The following is a 20,371-nucleotide window of genomic DNA, read 5'->3' as shown; positions in this document are numbered from 1 at the left end:
TCGAAGTTGACATATATAAGACCTTCGTAGCACAAGGCTTAAAAAAGAAGGATAGGGGAACATAATGGTGGTAGTGGGTCACTGCCAACGTCATTCGAGAGTGAGGAGGCCCAAGCCCTGATTTATGTAGTGAAGGGGTGAAGTGTGGCATGAGACCAGACTTCAATCTGTGGAATTTCAACTCGTATATCTGGGTGGCATTTCCGGGTCCCCCAACAATCCTTAGAGAAGAGGATGGCCACCCATCAATCCTTAGAGACAATGACGCTGTCACCTAAGTGGCAAGATATCTGGGAGAGGTTAAATTGGACTTGTTTGTGCATGTTTGGCTGATAGCCAAAATATGCATTACCTAGGCCGGACCTCCCACCTGTGTGATTCAAATCAACATGCCAGGAGGGACAGTTAAATTAATCAAACTTTACAACCATAATCTCCTTAGTCTTTGCATGCTGTGCAAAAATATGCAGGCCAGTACTGCTCTTGGAATTGGTAGAGGGAGGAAATTGTCCAGCCGAAACAAGAGAGCTATGGTGGATGGCCTGCAATACAAGCTCACAATTAAGGACACTGGGGGGTTGTTACCAGTAGAGATGAGTCAACCAAGGAGCATGAATAGACATTTACCTGGTCAAAGGAACAAGGGTTTCATTGGAGTCACAAGTCCTTCAAGCCTTGAGCCAAGGCCCAAGACAAGCATATGTCAGGATCCACCATGCACAAATCAGATGATGTTTAGGCTACCAGAAGGCAATTCTTGGATCGAGGCTGGAAGGGAACACGTGTGTAACAGGTATTGATTTCACACATGGCCGTAATTCAGTGGTGAGACAAGCCCTCCCTCTTATATCCTTGAGGAATCATTTTAGCACACCTGAGCCCTCCGCCTATTATACACCCTTTCACAGTATGCGTCTGACTTACAGGTGTGAACTATGGTTTGCTCCTTATTTTTCTGCATCTCTCCCTCCTTTTAGTAATTACTAGGCTTCTATGTGGTCTTGTATCTCGGCCCATTATCAGTCCTACACCTGGCTGTTCAGATGTTTGGTTTACAGAACCCCTACCCTGCAGTGATGTGTCTTCCCCTCCATCCACTTCTTTTGATGGAAGCAAATAAGTTGTGGCTGGTTTTACAGACGTGAGGCATATGTCGATCTGGGAGCTATACTCTTTCCTCCAAATAGTCAGTATGTCGCAAGCAAAACCATGGAAAATTTGTAGTTGATTGCAGTGTTCTGAGGCCTGACAAAGGTCGATGCCTTGAGATTGTGAGAGGTCTTTTACAAGGCGATCCATTGACCTATTTGGGCGGAAACAGCATGGTAAGTTGGGGCCAATAGTCCAGCTTCATTTCCGCACACGAAGTTGAGATCCGCCTGCCTGCAAGCTTTCGAGGCCTGAGAACACTTGCATGAAAACTTGAAACCTTGCGTATGCCTGAGTAACCTGGAGTAGCCCACTGCGACTTCTACTGTGCGACTAGAGTCCCTGTTTTGGTATGTTCATACCAGCAGAGGGTGGGGGTTCGCGGGGTAGGGGGAAGGCCTGGGAATCTAGCAACCTACACTAGAGAAGTATACATTGAGATCCACAAATGCGTGTCCGCCCTGACGCTGGTACGTAACTGGAACGTCCAAACGTCCTTGTCCATTGCACGTTGCAACGTATGAAATCATTATACTCCGCGACTAATATCGACATCAGATGATCATTGACACAAGAAAACAAAATAGCTCCATTCTACGAACGAGTCAAGCTGTTTCATGAATGCGGCCCAGCCCAATTTTGATGGAAAGACAAGAATTCGCGCGCCTTAGAAAGATCTTTCTCCCTACACAAAATGCATTGTGCTAATCGCACGTAAGCGGAAAACGTAGCTCCTGCACAATCACCTGAAAGAACCCGGAACACATAATTGCGCGCTGAAACATATTTCTCGAAGCGAGGAGCTCCTGGAAGGGAATTTAAGCTTGCAAGGGGATGGGATGATGGATTGCAAGGTTGAAGAAGAAAGAAAGGGAAATGGGAAGGTGGAGAGGTCCTTACAAGCTGCTGACGCTGCGAGGAGCGGCGATTCTCGAGGTGGACAAAAGCGACGATGAAGGAGAGGCCGAGCAAGACACCGAGGAGAAAGGCAGCGAGAAAAGCCATGAAGGAGGGGAGAAATCAATGGAATGGAAGCAAGATGAAGAAGAAGAAGATGAAGAAGAAGAAGAAGAAGCAGAAGCAGAAGCAGAAGATGATGATGATGATGATGAAGAAGACGAAGCAGCAGCAGCTCGAAAGCTTCACACACAGATGACGACGACTGCTGACTCACTCCTCCACGTCGGATGCTGACTCATCATCCCTCCACCTCGCATGCTGACTCACCACACCCCCCTCTATGTCGCAGCTTAGATCGAGCAGAGCTTACCTTGCGTTTGTTGCACGCACCAGCTACGATGCTCACTCACCCCCTCCACGTCGGCGGATGCTGACACAAGCTAGGTCCACCTAACGCCCATGCGGATGAAAAGTCTTTTGATAAGTGGCCGCCGCGTGTGGTCGTTCACACCACTTAGCGGTTATCTCTTTCTGCCAGGCTGTCAAGGAAAAGCTATTGGCAACTTTTCCTTTGCACTTGGACATGGGCTGGGCAGCCTCCATATCCCGCCACTATTTTCTTATGCAAGTGGCCAGGACCACTTCTTTCATTTGACCACCTAAGACCTACATTTTTTGAGGGTGCGATCTCATGTCAAATGAAGCACAAGCAGCAGAGCTTGCCTCGGTGACACCACCACCAATGACACTAACTCACCCCTCCAAGTCCGATGGTTACTCACCCCTCCATGTCGGATGGTGACTCACCCCTTCACCTTAGACTCTATAACTCCGATATCGTGCACTTCATTGCCCACTCAGTGTCCAAGGTGGACTCAAATTTTTCTACACACACAGGCACCCCACTTGTGTGATCTCGGCACGCAAGAGCAAGTAAGGCCCATGATGTGTTTCAACCAACAACAGTTGCAATGTAGTAAGTATAGTCACTCATGAGTCTTTTGCCGTGTGTGCCTTTGACAAGACAACAAGGAGGATCCTAGGTGGAGGGATGAATCTTGTGCCTTACATCTTTGCCGTACAAGTGTGTTACATCTTCTAAATAAATGTAGCACCATCTAGTCTACATAGACACCAAACGTGCACCTTACTTATCCACTTAGAGTGGCCATCCCTTTCAATTGTCAACTTCCCCACTAACTTGGCCCCACACACCTTTAGCTTCCTTCCACCATCACAAGAATGACAAGAAGAAGATTCTTCTTTACTTAAAAAGGCATTCACACCTCCTTTGTCTGTTGGCTCTAAAAAGGCATTCACACCTTCTTTGTTTGTTGGCTCCTAGCTGCCAACATTGGATTATATATTCATGCACACATGGAGGAAGGCCCCTCAAGTACATGAGTCTTTGTAACCCCCGAAATGAATGCACCACATCCCTATGCTTTCATCTACAATTTGATCTTGTCATACGCTTTTTCTTAAAATTCACATCACTTGTTTCTTCACATGTGGCATTAGCATTCCTACCAGTCCTCTACAAGCTTCTTTGAGAGCTTATAAAATGTATTGCTTTTCATGTATTCAACATGGTGAGGTAATCATATCCATATGTCGACAGCCCACCGTGCGCATTTAATATCTTTGACAATATTTTCCAAAATCCTCTCTTATAGAATCTCAACATTTAATATCTTTGACAATATTTTCCACTCTTGTAGAATTGACACAACAGCATGGTGAGGCATATAACTAAAGGACTTCATTCCCAATATTATTTGCCAAATTCATGAGACCATATAACCCTTAAACCCATTTAAGAACATTTAAAGAAGTTGAAATGAATAGAAGAACATCACTAACGTTAGGTTATATGAACCTCAGGATTGTATGTGAGATTGGATTTCGATGCCACCTCAACCACAATTTATTCCACCTCGAACCATAATTTTGATGCTGCCTCAAACCACTATTTATTGGTAATTTGTACCCTTCTATTTCACATAAAATTTTGCCATGGTTTACATGTAAAGGATTAAAAACTTCATAAGCTTGACTATGGCCCCCTACTCATGGATGCAATTGCATTTATTGATTGTCTTCATGCCCCTACTCATGGATACAATTGCATTCACTCATTGTATTCATGCCCCCCAAATGTGTTTTTTTTCATCATCATGGCGACATAGTGGCTCTCACCTAATTCCTCCATTAGTTGGTCATTATATTTTCCATCTACCCATTCTAAAGGCCCTTAATCTCAACAGCTTATTCCATACATGGGTCTTAACTTAAGGAGAAAGGTAATTTAAAAGGCCTTTTATATTTTAGTAAAGAGATTTAATTGATTTCTAAGGTGGACTACCCCAAATAACCTAAGGTCAAAGGAATGTTTTCAAACCTTCATGCAAAGGGGGGGACTTGAACTCAAGACAACCACTATACACTCTCAAGATCTTACCAATAGGCTAAACGAAGGTGTTGTAAAAGAAGCAGAGTATAAGTACGATAATAGGGGAGGGGACCTCTCCCCTCATCAATAGAGGAACTTCCTCATTAATCACTCTCCTCTTTACCCCTCCCCTTGCCTTTCCACCCCTCTCCTCCTCATTTTTCCACTAATTAAAACATTTTTAAATTCTCTTTAATTTGTTCCATACATATAACTTAACCTAAGGAGAAAGGTAGGTGGAAAAGCCTTTATTTCTCAATAGAGAAATCTAATTGATTTCTTAGGTGGAGTACCTCAATTAAGCTTAGGTCGAAGGGATAGCTTCAAAACTTAATGCAAATGGTGGGACTTTAACTCAAGACATCCACTATGCACTCTCAAGGTCTTACCAAGATGTTGTGAAAGAAGCAGAGTATAGGTATGATAAGCAGTGGAGGCCCCTCGAAGAACTTGCTCATTAATCACTTCACTTATTTATCCCTCCTCTTGTCTTTCCACTGCTCCCCTACTCATTTTTCCACTAATTAATACAAATTTTGAATTCTTTTCAATCGAGGTACTTATTCAACAAGAAAGCGAAATTACATTAATATTAGTGGATGTGAGATGGTGTGTTGGGTGAGTGGGAGGGGCAAAGGGGGGTTCACAAAAAGGAGCGTTTAAGGGGGTGACATTTTCTTGCTCCACTACATTGGCAATACTTCCAAGGCACATAAATCCTTCACCCCTCACTGTTGTACTACACAAGCAAATGCTCCTTCACCCCTCACCTTCAACAACTCCCTTCAGGGTTTTTTTGAACCTTGATCATGTGCTCATTTAGCATGTCACCAACTCTTCTAAGCATGTTACTGCCTGTCTCTAACAAATTGGCAAGCAATGCATGCAAGGCTTGGTCGAGGATTCTTCGTGTTGTCAATTCACATATCAAGCACGATAAGAAAAAATAAAGGGGAAGAGGTTTGCTAGAGGAGCTTTCTTACACCCAACATAATATGCTAGGTAGTGGATGGCTTGGAGTTTCTACTCCAATCCAAATGTAAGATACCCAACGGAAGAGAGCAAGAAAAAGGCCTGTGACATGGCTAAAAGATGACAATGAGCATGCATAAAAGGTGGCTGAGGATGTCATCTATCAACATGCCTAGGCAATAGCCTTGAGAATTATATGAGAATAGTCAAGTTGGCTGGTGTAGATGGTTTCCAAGCTTTGCTACACCTGTTGATCATGCTAGGTGAAGTTGTTTTCCTAGTCAGTCTTTGACTATGCAAAGGGTTTTCTTCCCCTAGTCATGCTATTGTACTCGTTTCCTTCTTGATATATTGATATTCAAGGTACTGCCAACCTCTAGATTGAAGTTACTATCATAGTAGGTGTGGGGGGAGAAGATTTGGACCTAAGCATGCCCATTCAATCGATTAGCCACATAGTGAAAAAGATCATTGGTTTGGGGCAAGAATCAACCTATCAAGGGAATGGTCACTTGTAGTAAAGCAAAAGAGCTTGCATATATATCATGGCTTGTTGGGTTACTGCATTAATTATTTTGGAAGGCAACACTTTCAAACACTTCCCCACCAAATGAATGCAAAGATTTTAGAAATTGGCATGAAGCTCTACATCCATATGGGGTAGATGATGTGAAGAATAGAGTTTGTTTGACTAATCTAATAGTTTTCATAGCTTACACGTTTTGGAAAATGTAGAATGGGACATAGACTTGTTGCATGGTTTGATAATAGTTCCTTGAGGATGTTGTAAGATGGCTTCTACCATCCTTTTTTTTAATGAATGATGCCTTATCAAGGCAAGTGAGGTGGATGGATCATGTTTTTCTCTTTGCCAATTGATGATTTCACCATCTTCACGCACCCATGAATGATATCTTCTACACCTTTGAGCTATAAGCTTGGCTCTTGCACTAAGACACAGAGTGGATTAACATATCCAAGGTTCTTTGCATTTGTACTCTTGGTACTTCAAAATGAGAGACCCTTGGAGGCTAGGGAAGATAGCTCCATCTATGTGCCTACTGTTGGAGCGACTCCAACCTCAACCATTGGTGCTCTAGCTTGTGACATGGAAGTGATACTCAATGGTGACACTAAATTTGTGAGGTGTGTGGGCAAGGAGCCTATAGTGCTCATGACTCCAAGAGAAGATAGCAACAGTCAGCTTCCAACACTTCTAAGGACCACATAGCATTGGTCATTAAAATAAGGGAATCCACATAGATTGATGTAGTTCTTGTATTTACCAAGCAATAAAATGAAATTTGTTATCCTTTTTATGCACGAATTTTATTCTAAAAAATACATACAAAATGGCTTTTGTTTAATTGAATTTGGTATTATGAACACGAAGTTATGAATTTTGTTTGAATTTTGTTTAAAATTGTAGACATCATGTGACAATGAAGAGAGATTGAGTGAAATTGTAATGAGAAATACAATTCTTACATGTGTAAATCATTGACATTATAGAGAGAAGGTGTGAGATTATAGACAGTGTGTGAGAAGTTTGACATGTGTGAAAAGTGTGAGATGTGTGAGATAGCAAAATGGGAAGTTTAAGATGTCTAAGCAAAAGAGAGAAAGGAGTCTAAGCTATTAAAAGGATGAGGACAAGCTAAAGTGAGTAAAATTGTGATAGAAGGCATATACGATTTTGGCTTTAGAGAAGCCCATGATTTTTTCCAAAGGGGAATCCCCCTTGATCTTGTATAAGGGCATTGCCTTGTATGTACTAGCCCGTAGAGTCTAGAGAGTCTTTATTATATACATGCAGTCCTCGTCTTGCTTTTTGATTGCTCATAGAAGATTCTTTGTCATTTGGTATTAGAGCTTATAGTTTATCTTCTTGATCATATAGGACAAGTTATTGAGAAGTCACTCAACTCTTATTCACGATTTTCCCCATTTTAGTTGAGAAAACACCAAGTAATTTTGTTAAAAATTCATATGATAAACCTTAAGAGTTAGTTAATTGGCTAGTCAAAGAGCCATAAAAGAGCACTAAAGCTCTAATATTTAGGACGTGACATGATTGATGAAGATTTTTTTGTTTACAATCCCATAGTATATGGCATCATAACCAAGGTAACAACTCGCAATGAAGGTAAAGGACTCAAATGCTTGCAAAGGACTACAATGCTTGTGGCAAAGGATGAGATAGTTTGCAAAGGTAGAGATAGACATGAGGGCCAAATAGTTCGAGGCAAAGAAAAGAGCCAAAGCAATCAATCACATCATATGATAGTCCCATCTACATCCACATCGGACCCACACATACAGGAAAAGGCCACAATGTGGTCGATGGATGGCCATTAGCTTTTTCTTTTAGTATAGGACTTTTTCCAACCTTCTTTATATAGTAAATACATTTTCTATATGGTTTTATTCCCAAGTCCCTAAATAAAATTGGCATTTTATTTATATTTATATTTTTAAGGCTACAGTTATGCCCTAGTTATGTATGAACCCAAACTCTTTTTAGACCCAATTCAAGCCCACATGTTCCCCTATCAAATACCACCTTCTAGCGATAACCAAAAAATATTACTCTTTAAAGAAATAAAAAGAGGCTTTGAAACAAAAACTAAGTTTTCTTCAAAAAATCTTGTTCAGGGTCATGTTAACACTAGGCAAATCCAAAGCCTAAAGAATATCAAGATTGAATGGTAAAAAGAAGACCTTCAAGGTAAAAACAAGATTTTCAATGGTATGGGATGTTTTGTATGTATTCTCAAAAGGTAATTTAGAACTTTTTGCTAAGAATAGATAGAATTCTGATGACATAAATGACAGATTTTGTGATGAAGAAAATGAATTTACTACAATAGATTTTGAAGCTTATGAAGACAAAGAAGTATAATTTTTGAACCAAAATTAGAACATGAAAGTAAAGAACAACAATTGAAGAAATAAAGAAAGTTTATTAAAGTCTTTAGAGTACCGATGGGTCTATGAGACTATGAAAAAAACTTGATACGAATCTAGCTGGAGAGGTGGAGTTACTAATCGAGCATCCACACTCATACAAAAGCAGAAAAGTTGTATCCTACATAGTCACATCAAAGCAATAATAATAATAATCATCTACAGCATCACCATCATCAACTGTAATCATCATACAGAATGAAGTGTTCTCAAAGGTCAATGTGTCCCCTTTCCTCATCAGGTACAAGGGAGCGATAGCATGAAATCAGATATGGAGTGCTCTCGGTCCCCTATAGTTATAGTCCTATGCTATCTCCTGGTCACCGCTCTAATCTTGATGAGGGCGACAGTCACACTGTCGATCTAGCTCAAACTCTGAACATGGAGGGAATGTACCCAAGTGTAATCTATGCATCAACCCCCTGCCTGCACTACCATGTTGTTGGGTCTGAGTCATGATCATGTCTAAGACCTGTAGAGCAGGGAATCCAGGTGGTCTGACTGAAAGAACTCAGTGATCATGCTATGAGAAGAGTCCACCAGGGTCTGCTCCTCATGTCTTTGAGAGCAGAGTAGGTGCTCCTGGTGCCTAACTGTCTCATGAATGAATGCGACCAAGCAACTCTGATGTGAAAAGAGAGAAATCAGGAAAATAGCCCAAAGCTATCTCTAAATAGACAATAAAACGTCCCCAAATCTCATAGTAAACAAGGTATCTAAAGATGAAATGTTCCTCCGGCTCAACCTCGTGTAGGCTACATAAGGTACATATGCACCTCTCCTTGGGTAGACCCTCTCCTCGGCCATTCTCAATGCGGATTCTATGTGAAGAGACCTAAAACTGCCCAATGGAGATCCTCAATGAATGGGGTAAGTGAACTCGTGTATACCTTGGTGGGTCAATAAACCCCTCATCTGAGAGATGTAGGCAATGATCTCAATAGAAGTTATGCTTCACTGGGAGCTCAGTTGATGCCAACCAGGTTCGGAATGTGTGTAACTGTAGAAGATCCTCCCGTATGACCTGGTTGACCACATGATACTAGAGTGGGGAGAATGGCGCATCAATGTTGTACTGGAAAGGATGAAGTCTATCCATATGTAAGCCTAGTCGCTCAAACCATCCTTCTGTTTGCTCAAACCATCCTATCGTGTTTGCATACTAGCATCTCTGGTCACCTGCTGCTGATAGCGCCATGGAGGAGGACAATGCTAACCACGGTAGTCTACTATGTCTAGAAGTGCACTCTCTATATGCCCTAACTCGATACAAGTAGGCAATGACCTAAAAAGCTGCATCAAGAGGGCATCAAGCTGCAATGGTGAAGATCCAAACTTAGCCTTAATGATTTGGTGAGGGACTGATGGCTTATCACAAATCATCCACGATAGCATACAAACCTGTAGTTGCTCCACATGGGCCCACTCCATATCTGACAAGTCTGGCCCACAACAAGGGCTGCCATACATTCCTGTTAGTTGAACCAAAGAGTCAAATAGTAGACATTTGGTTTGAGGGTCTTGAAAATGTGAACGGAAGCACTGCCTCTCCAATCTGGCTAACAAGGCATACCCTCTACTCATCAGGCAAGCCTGTGCCGGTCTCATAGTGAAAATTTGTCCAGGAAAGATAACCCCTAGGTAGGTATATGATGAAACAATCTCTACCGATGATCCATCAAAAGTAATTCTCTCCCGATGCATCGTGACCCGTAACGTATTGAAGATCATGACCTTGGTTTTACCAAGTTTGACCTTCAAATCATGAGACTCACAAAAAGACTCTAGTGCATCGAGGTGTCTCTACAGCCCCTCTACTGAGGATGATGGGAGTACCACATCATCTACTTAAAGCAATATCTGAATCAGAGTGCCAGCAAGAGAGCATCCAGCCACCCCTAATGTCTACATGACTACTGCCTCAAGCTCATCGATGTAAAGGCCAAACAAGGTGGGTGATAAAGGAAATCCTTGTTTGACCCCAATCATACTCAAAATCTCCTCTATCCACCTTGGGACTCTGCCTGCGACTCTCTTGTAAAGTGCCATAACTGCCCAGATAACCTCTTGGTCATAACTTAAGTCCTGTAATGAGGTCGGCCCTAGGAACGGTGTCAAAGGCTTTGCGAAAATCCACAAAGCAATAATGAACCCTCTATCTCCATGCCCTCACCTCCTTAATGATACATCTGAGCGTGAGGATGTGGTCCATGGTCCTATGATCATGTCAAAACCCTGTCGGAACCTTGCCTATCCATATGCGTCTTTGCAAATTGACTGACCTCAGAATCAATCATGGATGCATAAATCTTGGACATGACATGCCCAAACATAATGGTCTTGTAGTTCCCTGGGTTGACGGGATCCCCTACCTTGTGGATAGGTGAGATAGTGTTAAGAGTCCAAGTGTGACGAAAGCCAAGGCAAATGGCTTCATTAACAATGAACTCAGAGCATAGACCCTCATGATCTTTTGCTCAGCCGTTATGAAGCTTCATCACCGCATCCTTAACACCCCCCTTAGTGAAGAGTGTATAGAAAGTAGGGCAAGGTATGTGTAACATGTCAGACCCAAGATCTCATATAATGTGCGTGTGTAGTCATGCCAAACTCTAGTGTCGATGAGGGGTCAAGGGGACTCTCTCTCTAGAATCTCCACCAAAAGTCTTTGGAGTTATTACTAAGCAAAGTGTCTAGTAATTCCTCCTTGTTTCAATAGATAAACTCCTTTTTCTTCCTGTGAACCAATTGATGATGCTTGCATATCATGCTAGGTTTGATCAAAAGATTATGTTTAGTCTCGAGTCTGAGTTGGCAGTGTAAAGCCTTACACTTGTCATCATACCAACTATTGCAAGGAATGGTCGCCAATGGTGGTGGGCGAGTAGAGCAAGTAGTATGAGGGAAGGCATGAAGTGCAGCCCCATGGATTGAACGGGTGATCAGGCAGCACAATCCTTTAGTAGGGGAATGAAGTCAATATATGTGAGTTGAGCATAAAGGTGTGCTGAGTACCTAGGTGAAAGACTATGAGATAAAGCACAATGATTGGGTTTCACCCATTGTCATCGTGCCTAAACACAACAAGAAGCTAAGGATATGTGTTAACTTAAAGAAATTTGTGAATGTCGCCACAATCAGGGATCACTACCCCCTACCCCTAATAGAAAAAATGTTGGAAAAGGTGGTTGGTGGATCAGAGATCTACAGCATCTTGGATGGCTTTAGTGGCTATAAACAAGTGCAAATTGCTTGTGGAGACCAATCCAAAATAGCATTTGCTACAGAATGGGGCATATTTGCCTATAGAGTCATGCCCTTTAGCCTATGTAATGCCGTTGCCACATTCTAGAGAGTCGTGTTCATCGCCTTCAAGTGATTCTGAATAAGTTCCTATAAGTATTCTTGGATGATGCATCCACTCCAACAAGAAAGACCACTTGAAATGTCTTGAAGTAGTTCTAATCAAATGCAAGGAGTATGACATCTCCCTAAATCCAAAAAAATGCCAGTTCATAGTCACCCACATAGTTATTTTGGGACACATCGTTTCTCAACATGGGATTGCAATCAATTGACATGGAAAAAATCAAAATCATCATGGAATCGCCTCCTCCTACAAATTCCAAAGGTGTATAGGTCTTTATGGGACACGTTGGCTACTATAGAAGATTTATCTTGTGGTATGCCATGATAGCCAGACCACTTTACAAATTGTTGGTGGAATTCTTATGGATAGAAGAGTCAACCTTTGAGCTTTTAAAGTGGCGCGCCTAATCACAACACCCATGTTTATATCTCCCAACTCGCGTATTGGTTTTCATGTTCATACTAATAGCTCCAAGTATGTAATTGGGAGTGTGCTTTGCCAACCTGGTGAACATAAGAAAGACTACCCATTCTACTTTGCTAGTTGATAACTCAATGAAGAGATCAACTATACCACCACAGAAAGAGAAGTATTGGAAATGGTGTTTAGTGTTAAGAAATTTTGACAATATTTATTGGCAAATGATTTTGTCTTCTACACAGACCATCAAGTGTTGCTTTATCTTGTGAATTGTCCGTGTACAATAGGAAGAATAACCAGATGGTTCCTCTTGATTCAAGAATTCAATTTCAAAATAGTGGTCTGCAAAGGTGCCCAACACTACATTTCTGATCACATGTCTCATGTCAAGGCGGGTGAAGAAGCCATTGGAGTAGAAGATGACTTGCTAGATGCCACACTATTTCAAATAGGTGCTGTTCCAGCAGACTAGTGTGCAGATATCATTGGATACTTAATGACAGGCGGACCCCTACTGGAATTGTGACCAGTTGAAGCCAGAAAACTCATAATCAAATCTGTCATATCAACTTATAGCCAGCCAACTCTATAAAATGAGAAAAGATCACATCCTGTGTAGATGCGTCATGCCACATGAAATCCCACTCATCATCCATGAAGCACTCATCATCCGTGAAATCCCACTCATCATCCGTGAAGCACATGAAGGCATTGCAAGAGGAAACTTTGCAGGGGAAAAAACATCAATAAAAATCCTCTTACTAGGATATTGGTGGCCAACCCTTTGGGCAGATGCTTATGACTGCCAAAAATGGTAATGTATGTCAAAGAACCATGAAAACCCAACACAAGGATTTGAATCCTCTAACAACAGTCACCGCTCAACACCTTTTGAAAAATGGGGGATTGACTTCGTAGGACCCATACATCTAGCCACAAAGGGAACACAGGCATGCTACATCATTGTGGTCACAGACTACTCCACAAAGTGGGATGATTGACACCACTGTAAAAATACTTATCCACACTCTACTATCCCTCACCACAACTCTACAAATCATTATTCCTTTTTTGATCAAACAATTCATTACTCCCACTCTACTATTCCTTCACCACCCTACTATTCCTTATCCACCATAATCTACTATACTTTATCCCCACAATCTACTATACTTTATCCCCACAATCTACTATACTTTATCCCCACCCTATAAATCCTTTACCCCCACCTACCAATCCTTATCACCACTCTACTAATACTTATCACCTCACCCCCTATACCATAATATCTCTCTACCTTCACTTTCATTCCTCCCTCCATTTGTTACATCCCCCTTCTCACATATCCAATCCCTCCCTCCTCCCTCTACTTCCTCCACTTTCTCCACCTTCTTCTCTTCTACACCTCCTTCAATTCCACCATCTCTACCATATCCTGCACCACCATCTCTTCCTCCAGTTCCTTTAGTGCATCCACCTCCTCTACTTTCTCATATCCTCTACTTCCTCATTCCCTTACCCTCGTATTGGGTCTCACACTTGCCCAAGGAGAGTAGAACATTAACGGTTCCTCTAGAGTCATGTGGTGTTTATGTCAACTTCATGGAGTACCTCAACCATGCATAAAACTTCCTTTGTTGCCCCACCAAATCCTTATTTCTAAAAGCGTGAGATTTAAGTGTCCTAAAAGTGACTAACATACAAATGTTTTCATCTTATCATTGCTGAAGGATATCCCATTGCACCATCATGTCTCTTTTGAGCTCTTTTGGAAAGAAATAATCTTGTAATCACTTCTCAAACTTTCTCCAAGTGTGAGCTTGCTATCCCATACTAGCCATAGCAGCCCACCATAGATAAGCGTGATTGATAATTTAAGGGTTGTGGAACTAATTGACAATCAACTGGTTATTGATGTATAGTTTCTTATTTCATTGCTTTATGAAGGTGATACTGCTTTGTTGATTATGCTCATAGTATAACGATGTTGCACAACTACTTCACAATCCAATAATTACCAACCTATGGATGTATTAATGTGAATTTACTCTAGTGGCTATGTTCTTAAAAGGTAGCAACAAGAAATTAGAAAACATTTGTAAGAAACACAATGACCATTTAAATGTATGTTGGTTGAGTAGAATGCTTTACAGCTAGTGTGTGGTAACCTTCACATTATGCTTGTATTTTCCATTGAAATTTGCAATAGGCTTATGGATTAGATAGGAATGTGGTATGTATTCCAAATTCAAAGATGTGAGTCCAAATGAGGCTAAATTCCAAGTAGCATTACATAACAAAATTTACAAAGTCAAGTGTCACTCATATAATATTCTCTTATGCTAATAGAAACTTGTTAAAGACTAAAACTTTGTCCAAGTCTAAGTCCAGCCCACCAACCATCTTATTTAATTACTTTCTTTAAGAAGGCAAGAAACTAAAAATTTACCAGATTAGTATATGAGACAATATATGGCTAAACCTCAATATATTAAATTTACTAGATTTAGGATGTGAGACAATATTCAGTAGAACGGGGAAAGGGGAGGTAAGCTTAAACCTCAAAATATTAAATTCAACCAAAATAATCACTAAATTGTACTTTAATTAAAATATTTCAAGCAAGCATGAGTGTTCCAATGCAAATCTTGATGCTATGAGTTTTAATACTAGAGTGAGAATTTTCATCTCACAAACTGAGTTCAATTATAAGGAAAACATTTACCCTACATTTGTTAGTTTTTCTACTAAAATTCTATGAGATATAGAACATTTCAAGACATACTAACCAAACATTTGAATATTAGAACTCAAAACTTCAGCGATTGAGCTCATATCAAAGATGGTTTTGCCTTGCGAATGATAAATTAATGAAAGATACCCCTTGAGGTGGTGCACTAAGAAACTTGTTAAAACTTATAAATATGCTTGAAATCCTTGTCCTCAAATGGGAATGAAAAATTCATGAGATATGGCCCTTGAATCAGTGCATCGTGGAGCTTGTTAAAATTATAAACTTCTCCTCCTCAAATGCCTTGTAAATAGCTTGCTTGATTTCCCCTTAGGGCATAAGGCATAATATCATTGGATTCATAGATAGGAAATACTCACTCATAAATTTGATAATCATGATAGGATGTGACTTCACCAGGAACAAGAGTAATCATATCCTAGTTTGAGTTCAATCACTTGAAAACTATGTTCACATGAAAAAATATCATGATTCAATGTCGCCCAAAGCATAAATGTACTATATGGTGACCAATATTTCTCAAAATGTGCCATTATGGTCTTCAAGTGTGAAATTGATTTTTTAACTTATTTGCATTATGGTCTTCAAGTATGGAATTGATTTTTAAACTTATTTGCAGACATTTAATGACACATATATAGTTTTTGTATTAAATATCAAGTTTACCTTGCATGATAATTGCTTGATGCCACGAGAGCTTAGAATTGTATGAAAGGTGCATGTGCAAAGAGAGTGGAGATAGGGATTCCTTTTTTGACATAGGTAGGAAATATGGTGCTCTAGAGCCACTCTTTCAAAACTAGGGCAAGTGTAGGGAAGCTAGTGGCACATGGCCGCCATATTAAAACCATAGGATGGAAGATCGAGGGTCAATAGATTTTGACAATTTTGAAGTCTAAAGGGTGCCTATCTTTTATGGGATTTCCCTAGTTTTAGATGTATATATATTAGCTCATATTATAATACATGCATAAGATGAAAAGTTACAAATGTATATGTAATAATATTTAATGTTATATATTAATATTTAGTGTTATAACACACACACACACACACACACAAAATTTGATTAGTAAATGTATCTCACACACACAGACACTTATTTCTTTACACACACACACACACAAATACTTTCCTAACTATGAATTATTCTTTTATGTACCCTCGTGAAAGCTTCCCTTTACACTTTCTTTTTAACTACCCCACATACCAAGCCCACTACTAGTCCCATACCTCCTCTAATCCCTTCTTAACCCATGCACTCATTCGCTCCTTACTCCACTTGTGACTTAAACTTCACTTATGGCTAAATTGTTTTTTAAATTATTTAAGAATCCATATGGTTGTCTATATTCCTAGGTAAAGCGATAACAAGCCAGGGAAAACAGGCATTACTTGTCTACCCAAACATAACTATGATGTTCTAACACCTAGTTTGTTTGGATGGTGGCAGGTAAGTGGACCCTGACCTTGGAACCTGGACTACTTAAGGATTCAACATCTTTTTTTAATACTATGTTTGTCAAACTCAATATTATTAAAAATTCTTAATTTTGATCAAATTTTTTGCAAACTCTAGTTGCATTTTTCAACTTAGATGTCTCAAACATTTTTTCCTTATATGTTTCTTTTTTTAAACTTTTTATCCAATTGATGGAATTAATTGTATGGCTCAATTATTGATGGACTTTTTAATCTAAACACACACACACCACGTACGTGCTCATCTGGGATACATGAAATCTAATGCAGATCATACTCTCCACTACAAAGTTCAAGGGGAAGACATTGCTATTGCACTTTTGTACGTAGATGATCTGATTATCACTTGAAGCAAGGATAGCTTCATCATAAAGCTGAAACAAGACTTATCTACAGAGTTCGACATGAAATATCTTGGACTTATGCACTATTATCTTGGTATTGAGTTATGGAGAGATTCAAACAGCACCTTTATGAGTCAACTCAAATATGTTGACAGTCTCTTGAAGAAGTTTTATATGGCAGATTGGAGGGCAGATTGCAAGATTGCAGTAGCCACTCCCATGGAATAGAGTTTGAAACTTACAAAACATTCAAAAAAAGCCTACAGTCAATGACAGGTACTACAGGCAACTCATCGAATCTCTTATATATCTGACAATCACACGGCTAGATATTTGTTATGAAGTAAGTTCACTTGCACAGTTTATGGCAAATCCAAAACAGTCTCACTGGAATGTAGCCAAAAGAGTCTTGAGATACAGTAGAGGTATAAGACAGCTTGAAATAGAATACAGAAGAAGTCATCCAAGGTTGCATGGATACTGTGATAGTAGTGACTATGCCGGAGATCATGAGACCAAGAGATCGACATAGGGATACACATTTTTCCTTGGTTAAGGTGCTATATCATGGTTGTCAAACAAACAACCAATTGTTTCTTTGTCTTGATTACTTTGATGAATCAAAGCCAACAACAATATACTATGATAATCAATCGGCTCAAGCATTGGCCAAGAATCCAGTATATCACTCCAAGACAAAGCACATTGATGTCAGAGAGCACTTCATCAGAGAAAGAGTGTTACTTGGTGACATCACACTGTAGCATTATGATAGCATTTGTGGAAAATGATCATATTATGGTATGAAGTTGAAGCTAAAATGTGTTTGTCTAAATGAAATGAGGCAAGATTACCTTGTTTCTAAAAAATTGAGGAGATTCGAACATGTCAATGTTGAAGGACTATATAAAAAGAGGTGGCTACTATAGTACAAGAGCACTGAGCCAAGGGATCCCCTAGATCACTTAGTTAAATCCATTCCAAATACATACTTCATGATTTCACACCTAGTTGGCAAGAGAAGCAATTCAATACATGCCTTGCTAGATTCCCCATGATACAATTATCTCTCCCGTAGATATTGTCAAGGTGCGATACAAAGCGCTCACTAATACCCAATCAGATAAAAATTTAGTGCATATCACTTATACTCATGTGCTTTATTCTTCTATGACTAATACTAGTCTTCTTGCTAACTCACAAGAATTCAGGAAAGTGCAATGCACTTACCATTTCTACATTTTGTATGACAGGGAACATGACATCTTGTCTACTCAGCATGCCTTTCTATTGCATTGAGAAAGATTTAAAAAATATGATCCCCATGTACAGGAAATGATAAAGCATTAAGTGTGGTTTGATGGGGCTTCCTCTTAGGCCATGGAATCTACTTTGTCTCAAGGTTTAAATCCCTAACCAATCTAAATACAATGTAGAATTTATTTAAGTCTAGCCATGGCAAGGGGGGGACATGATGGATGTGGTGCTATTATTAAGAAAACTCATCACCTATAGACATGATGGATGTGGTGCTATTATTAAGAGAACTCGTCACCTATAGTCATCTCTTTGATTCTTTTATGAAAAATACCAGTTTGCCTGTTGGCTCACAGAAGTTTAGGAAAGCGATGCACGTACCATTTCTATATTTTATCCTGATCAAAGCATATATCGTGGTAGGTGGAGTAAGCACTGAGTGGGGTGGAAGGTGATGTGCGAAGGGAGGTGGAGATGCGAAAGAAAAGGTATGTGTGATCAGCCCCTAGGAGGAGAGGTGCTACAGTGAAGTCAGTAACGCGAGATGTGAAGACAGGGGATCCCATGATGTAATCAACAACACTGGAGCCCCCCCCATGTGGAAAGGATGTGAAACCACCTGAAGTGGGCCATTTGTCAAGACCATTATAGATAATGAGATCATGTATTCTACCCAGGTCTAATAGGGCCTGCCCATAGGATGAGAGTGTCTTGTACCCAAAAATATCCTAGAAATGTCACAATTACATAGTGTTACATAAGAGTCCGTAAATGTATGTCTACTCTCATTGAGCAAGTTGTTTCTGGATGAAAGAAGGGAAAAGGTGCCTTTAAAATGGATCTAAACACACATGAGAATATCATGGGGTGTGTTAGAGTAGCAGAATAAGATAGTACTAGAACATGTATTCTCTTTGTGTGATTAGTTTGTTTACATTCCACAATAAAACTATGGCAAATAAACTATCATCAAACTCAACTGTGCTAGTTATAGTAGTTAATCCTAAACCAAGGAAAATGTATTCCTCTTATCCAATAAATGATAAAATTATTTTAGTTGTGATAATCTTAAACCACTTATCCTATGAACCACCATATTGGCTACATTTAATAGTAAACCACTTAGCTTGTATAAGAACTATGCTAGGCGCAGTTAATCCTAAACCAAGGAAAATGATTTATGCTCATCTAATAAAATCCTAAACTTATGTTGGTTATAGAATCCACTGAGCTACAACAATTCATATTTCCATTAAAAAAATTATAGTCTTACCAGTGCCACATGTTGTCAACTCCCTTTTCCTCCCATTTTTGTAGATGATATTCATTGCAACTAGCCTTCTAGTTGGTCATCATAAAGCTTTTACTAGAATCTATAAGAACTCAAACATTGAGTCTTTAAGATCTCATGTACATCTATCAATGTCCTTTCAAGGCTGAGCTTTACTAAAGTTGTTGCACTGGACTACATTATGTTATGGAATTGGCCTTAGCCTACTCTTTGCTCCTTTCTTTAGCTCTAAAAATCTAGTGACAGAAGATTCGAGGACCTACTATGACAGAATTGATGTTCGGATTTTGATAGTCACATTTCACCTCCTTGCCTATGAGAAGAATGAGGGGGAAGACCAAAGTCTCACTCAAAAAGCTGCCACAGAAAGAGAAAAAGGGTTGCCACATGGGCAACATCTAAAGGCTCATGGAAGGCTGTTGGCAGGCCCAAAGTGCCTGGTAGAAAGCCCCATGAGTAGGGCTACAAGCGGAGCTTGGAGTTAGTAGTTCAGAGAGAGAAGTGGTTGGAAGACTGAAGATACCAGCAAGAGCACAGGAACCACCAGAGAAGTATGCATGTAGTATATTAGGCACACAAAGAATGTCAATTCAACTATAACAAAACATCATACAAATTTCTTAGAAAAACTCTAAAGTTTTAGGCATGTGAAGAACATCAATTAAATAATAATAAACTAGAGTACCAGAAAAATATATTGCTGTTTAATTCTAGTTGGTAAATAATGCCACTAGAGATATATGGCTTGTCAATATGGCTCTTGCCCCTTAAGAGGACCCCTCAAGGGCCATATTGACTTTCATTAATTGAAGGCCAATCACATTCTCACATTTGATAGTGTTAGGTTTGAAATCATGCATTAAAATACTACTGCAAAACATAGCACATGATGCAAAATCACACATTGAACTATTGCAAAATACAACACATGCTGCAAAATATATCTTTGGCCCTATGCAAAACACAATTGATGATGGAAAATATATTACTTTGGCCCTATGCAAAACACAATTTA

General features: G+C 39.8%; 1 protein-coding gene across 2 annotated transcripts in view; it reads right to left on the bottom strand.

Annotated features, from left to right (window-relative positions):
* The window catches only part of LOC147894632 (synaptotagmin-5-like), a 45,779-nt gene extending 43,522 nt beyond the window's left edge, over window positions 1-2,257 (bottom strand). The window contains exon 1 of one of the 2 annotated variants that reach the window (XM_087385157.1): window positions 2,050-2,257. In XM_087385157.1, coding sequence (XP_087241283.1) covers window positions 2,050-2,154 — 105 coding nt within the window. In that variant the 5' untranslated portion in view covers window positions 2,155-2,257. Of the gene's footprint in view, window positions 1-627; window positions 647-2,049 lie in introns of those variants that run through there. The other variant, XM_087385158.1, reaches the window with a different exon arrangement.
* Between the last annotated feature and the right edge of the window lie 18,114 nt (window positions 2,258-20,371).

The sequence above is a fragment of the Dipteris shenzhenensis genome, chromosome 14 (genome assembly GCF_047967505.1).
Source record: "Dipteris shenzhenensis isolate YYH24624 ecotype China chromosome 14, Dip_SZ_1.0, whole genome shotgun sequence".
NCBI lineage: Eukaryota > Viridiplantae > Streptophyta > Polypodiopsida > Gleicheniales > Dipteridaceae > Dipteris > Dipteris shenzhenensis.
The sequence above is the reverse complement of the archived record's forward strand: the minus strand, read 5'-3'. Positions and strand labels throughout refer to the sequence as shown.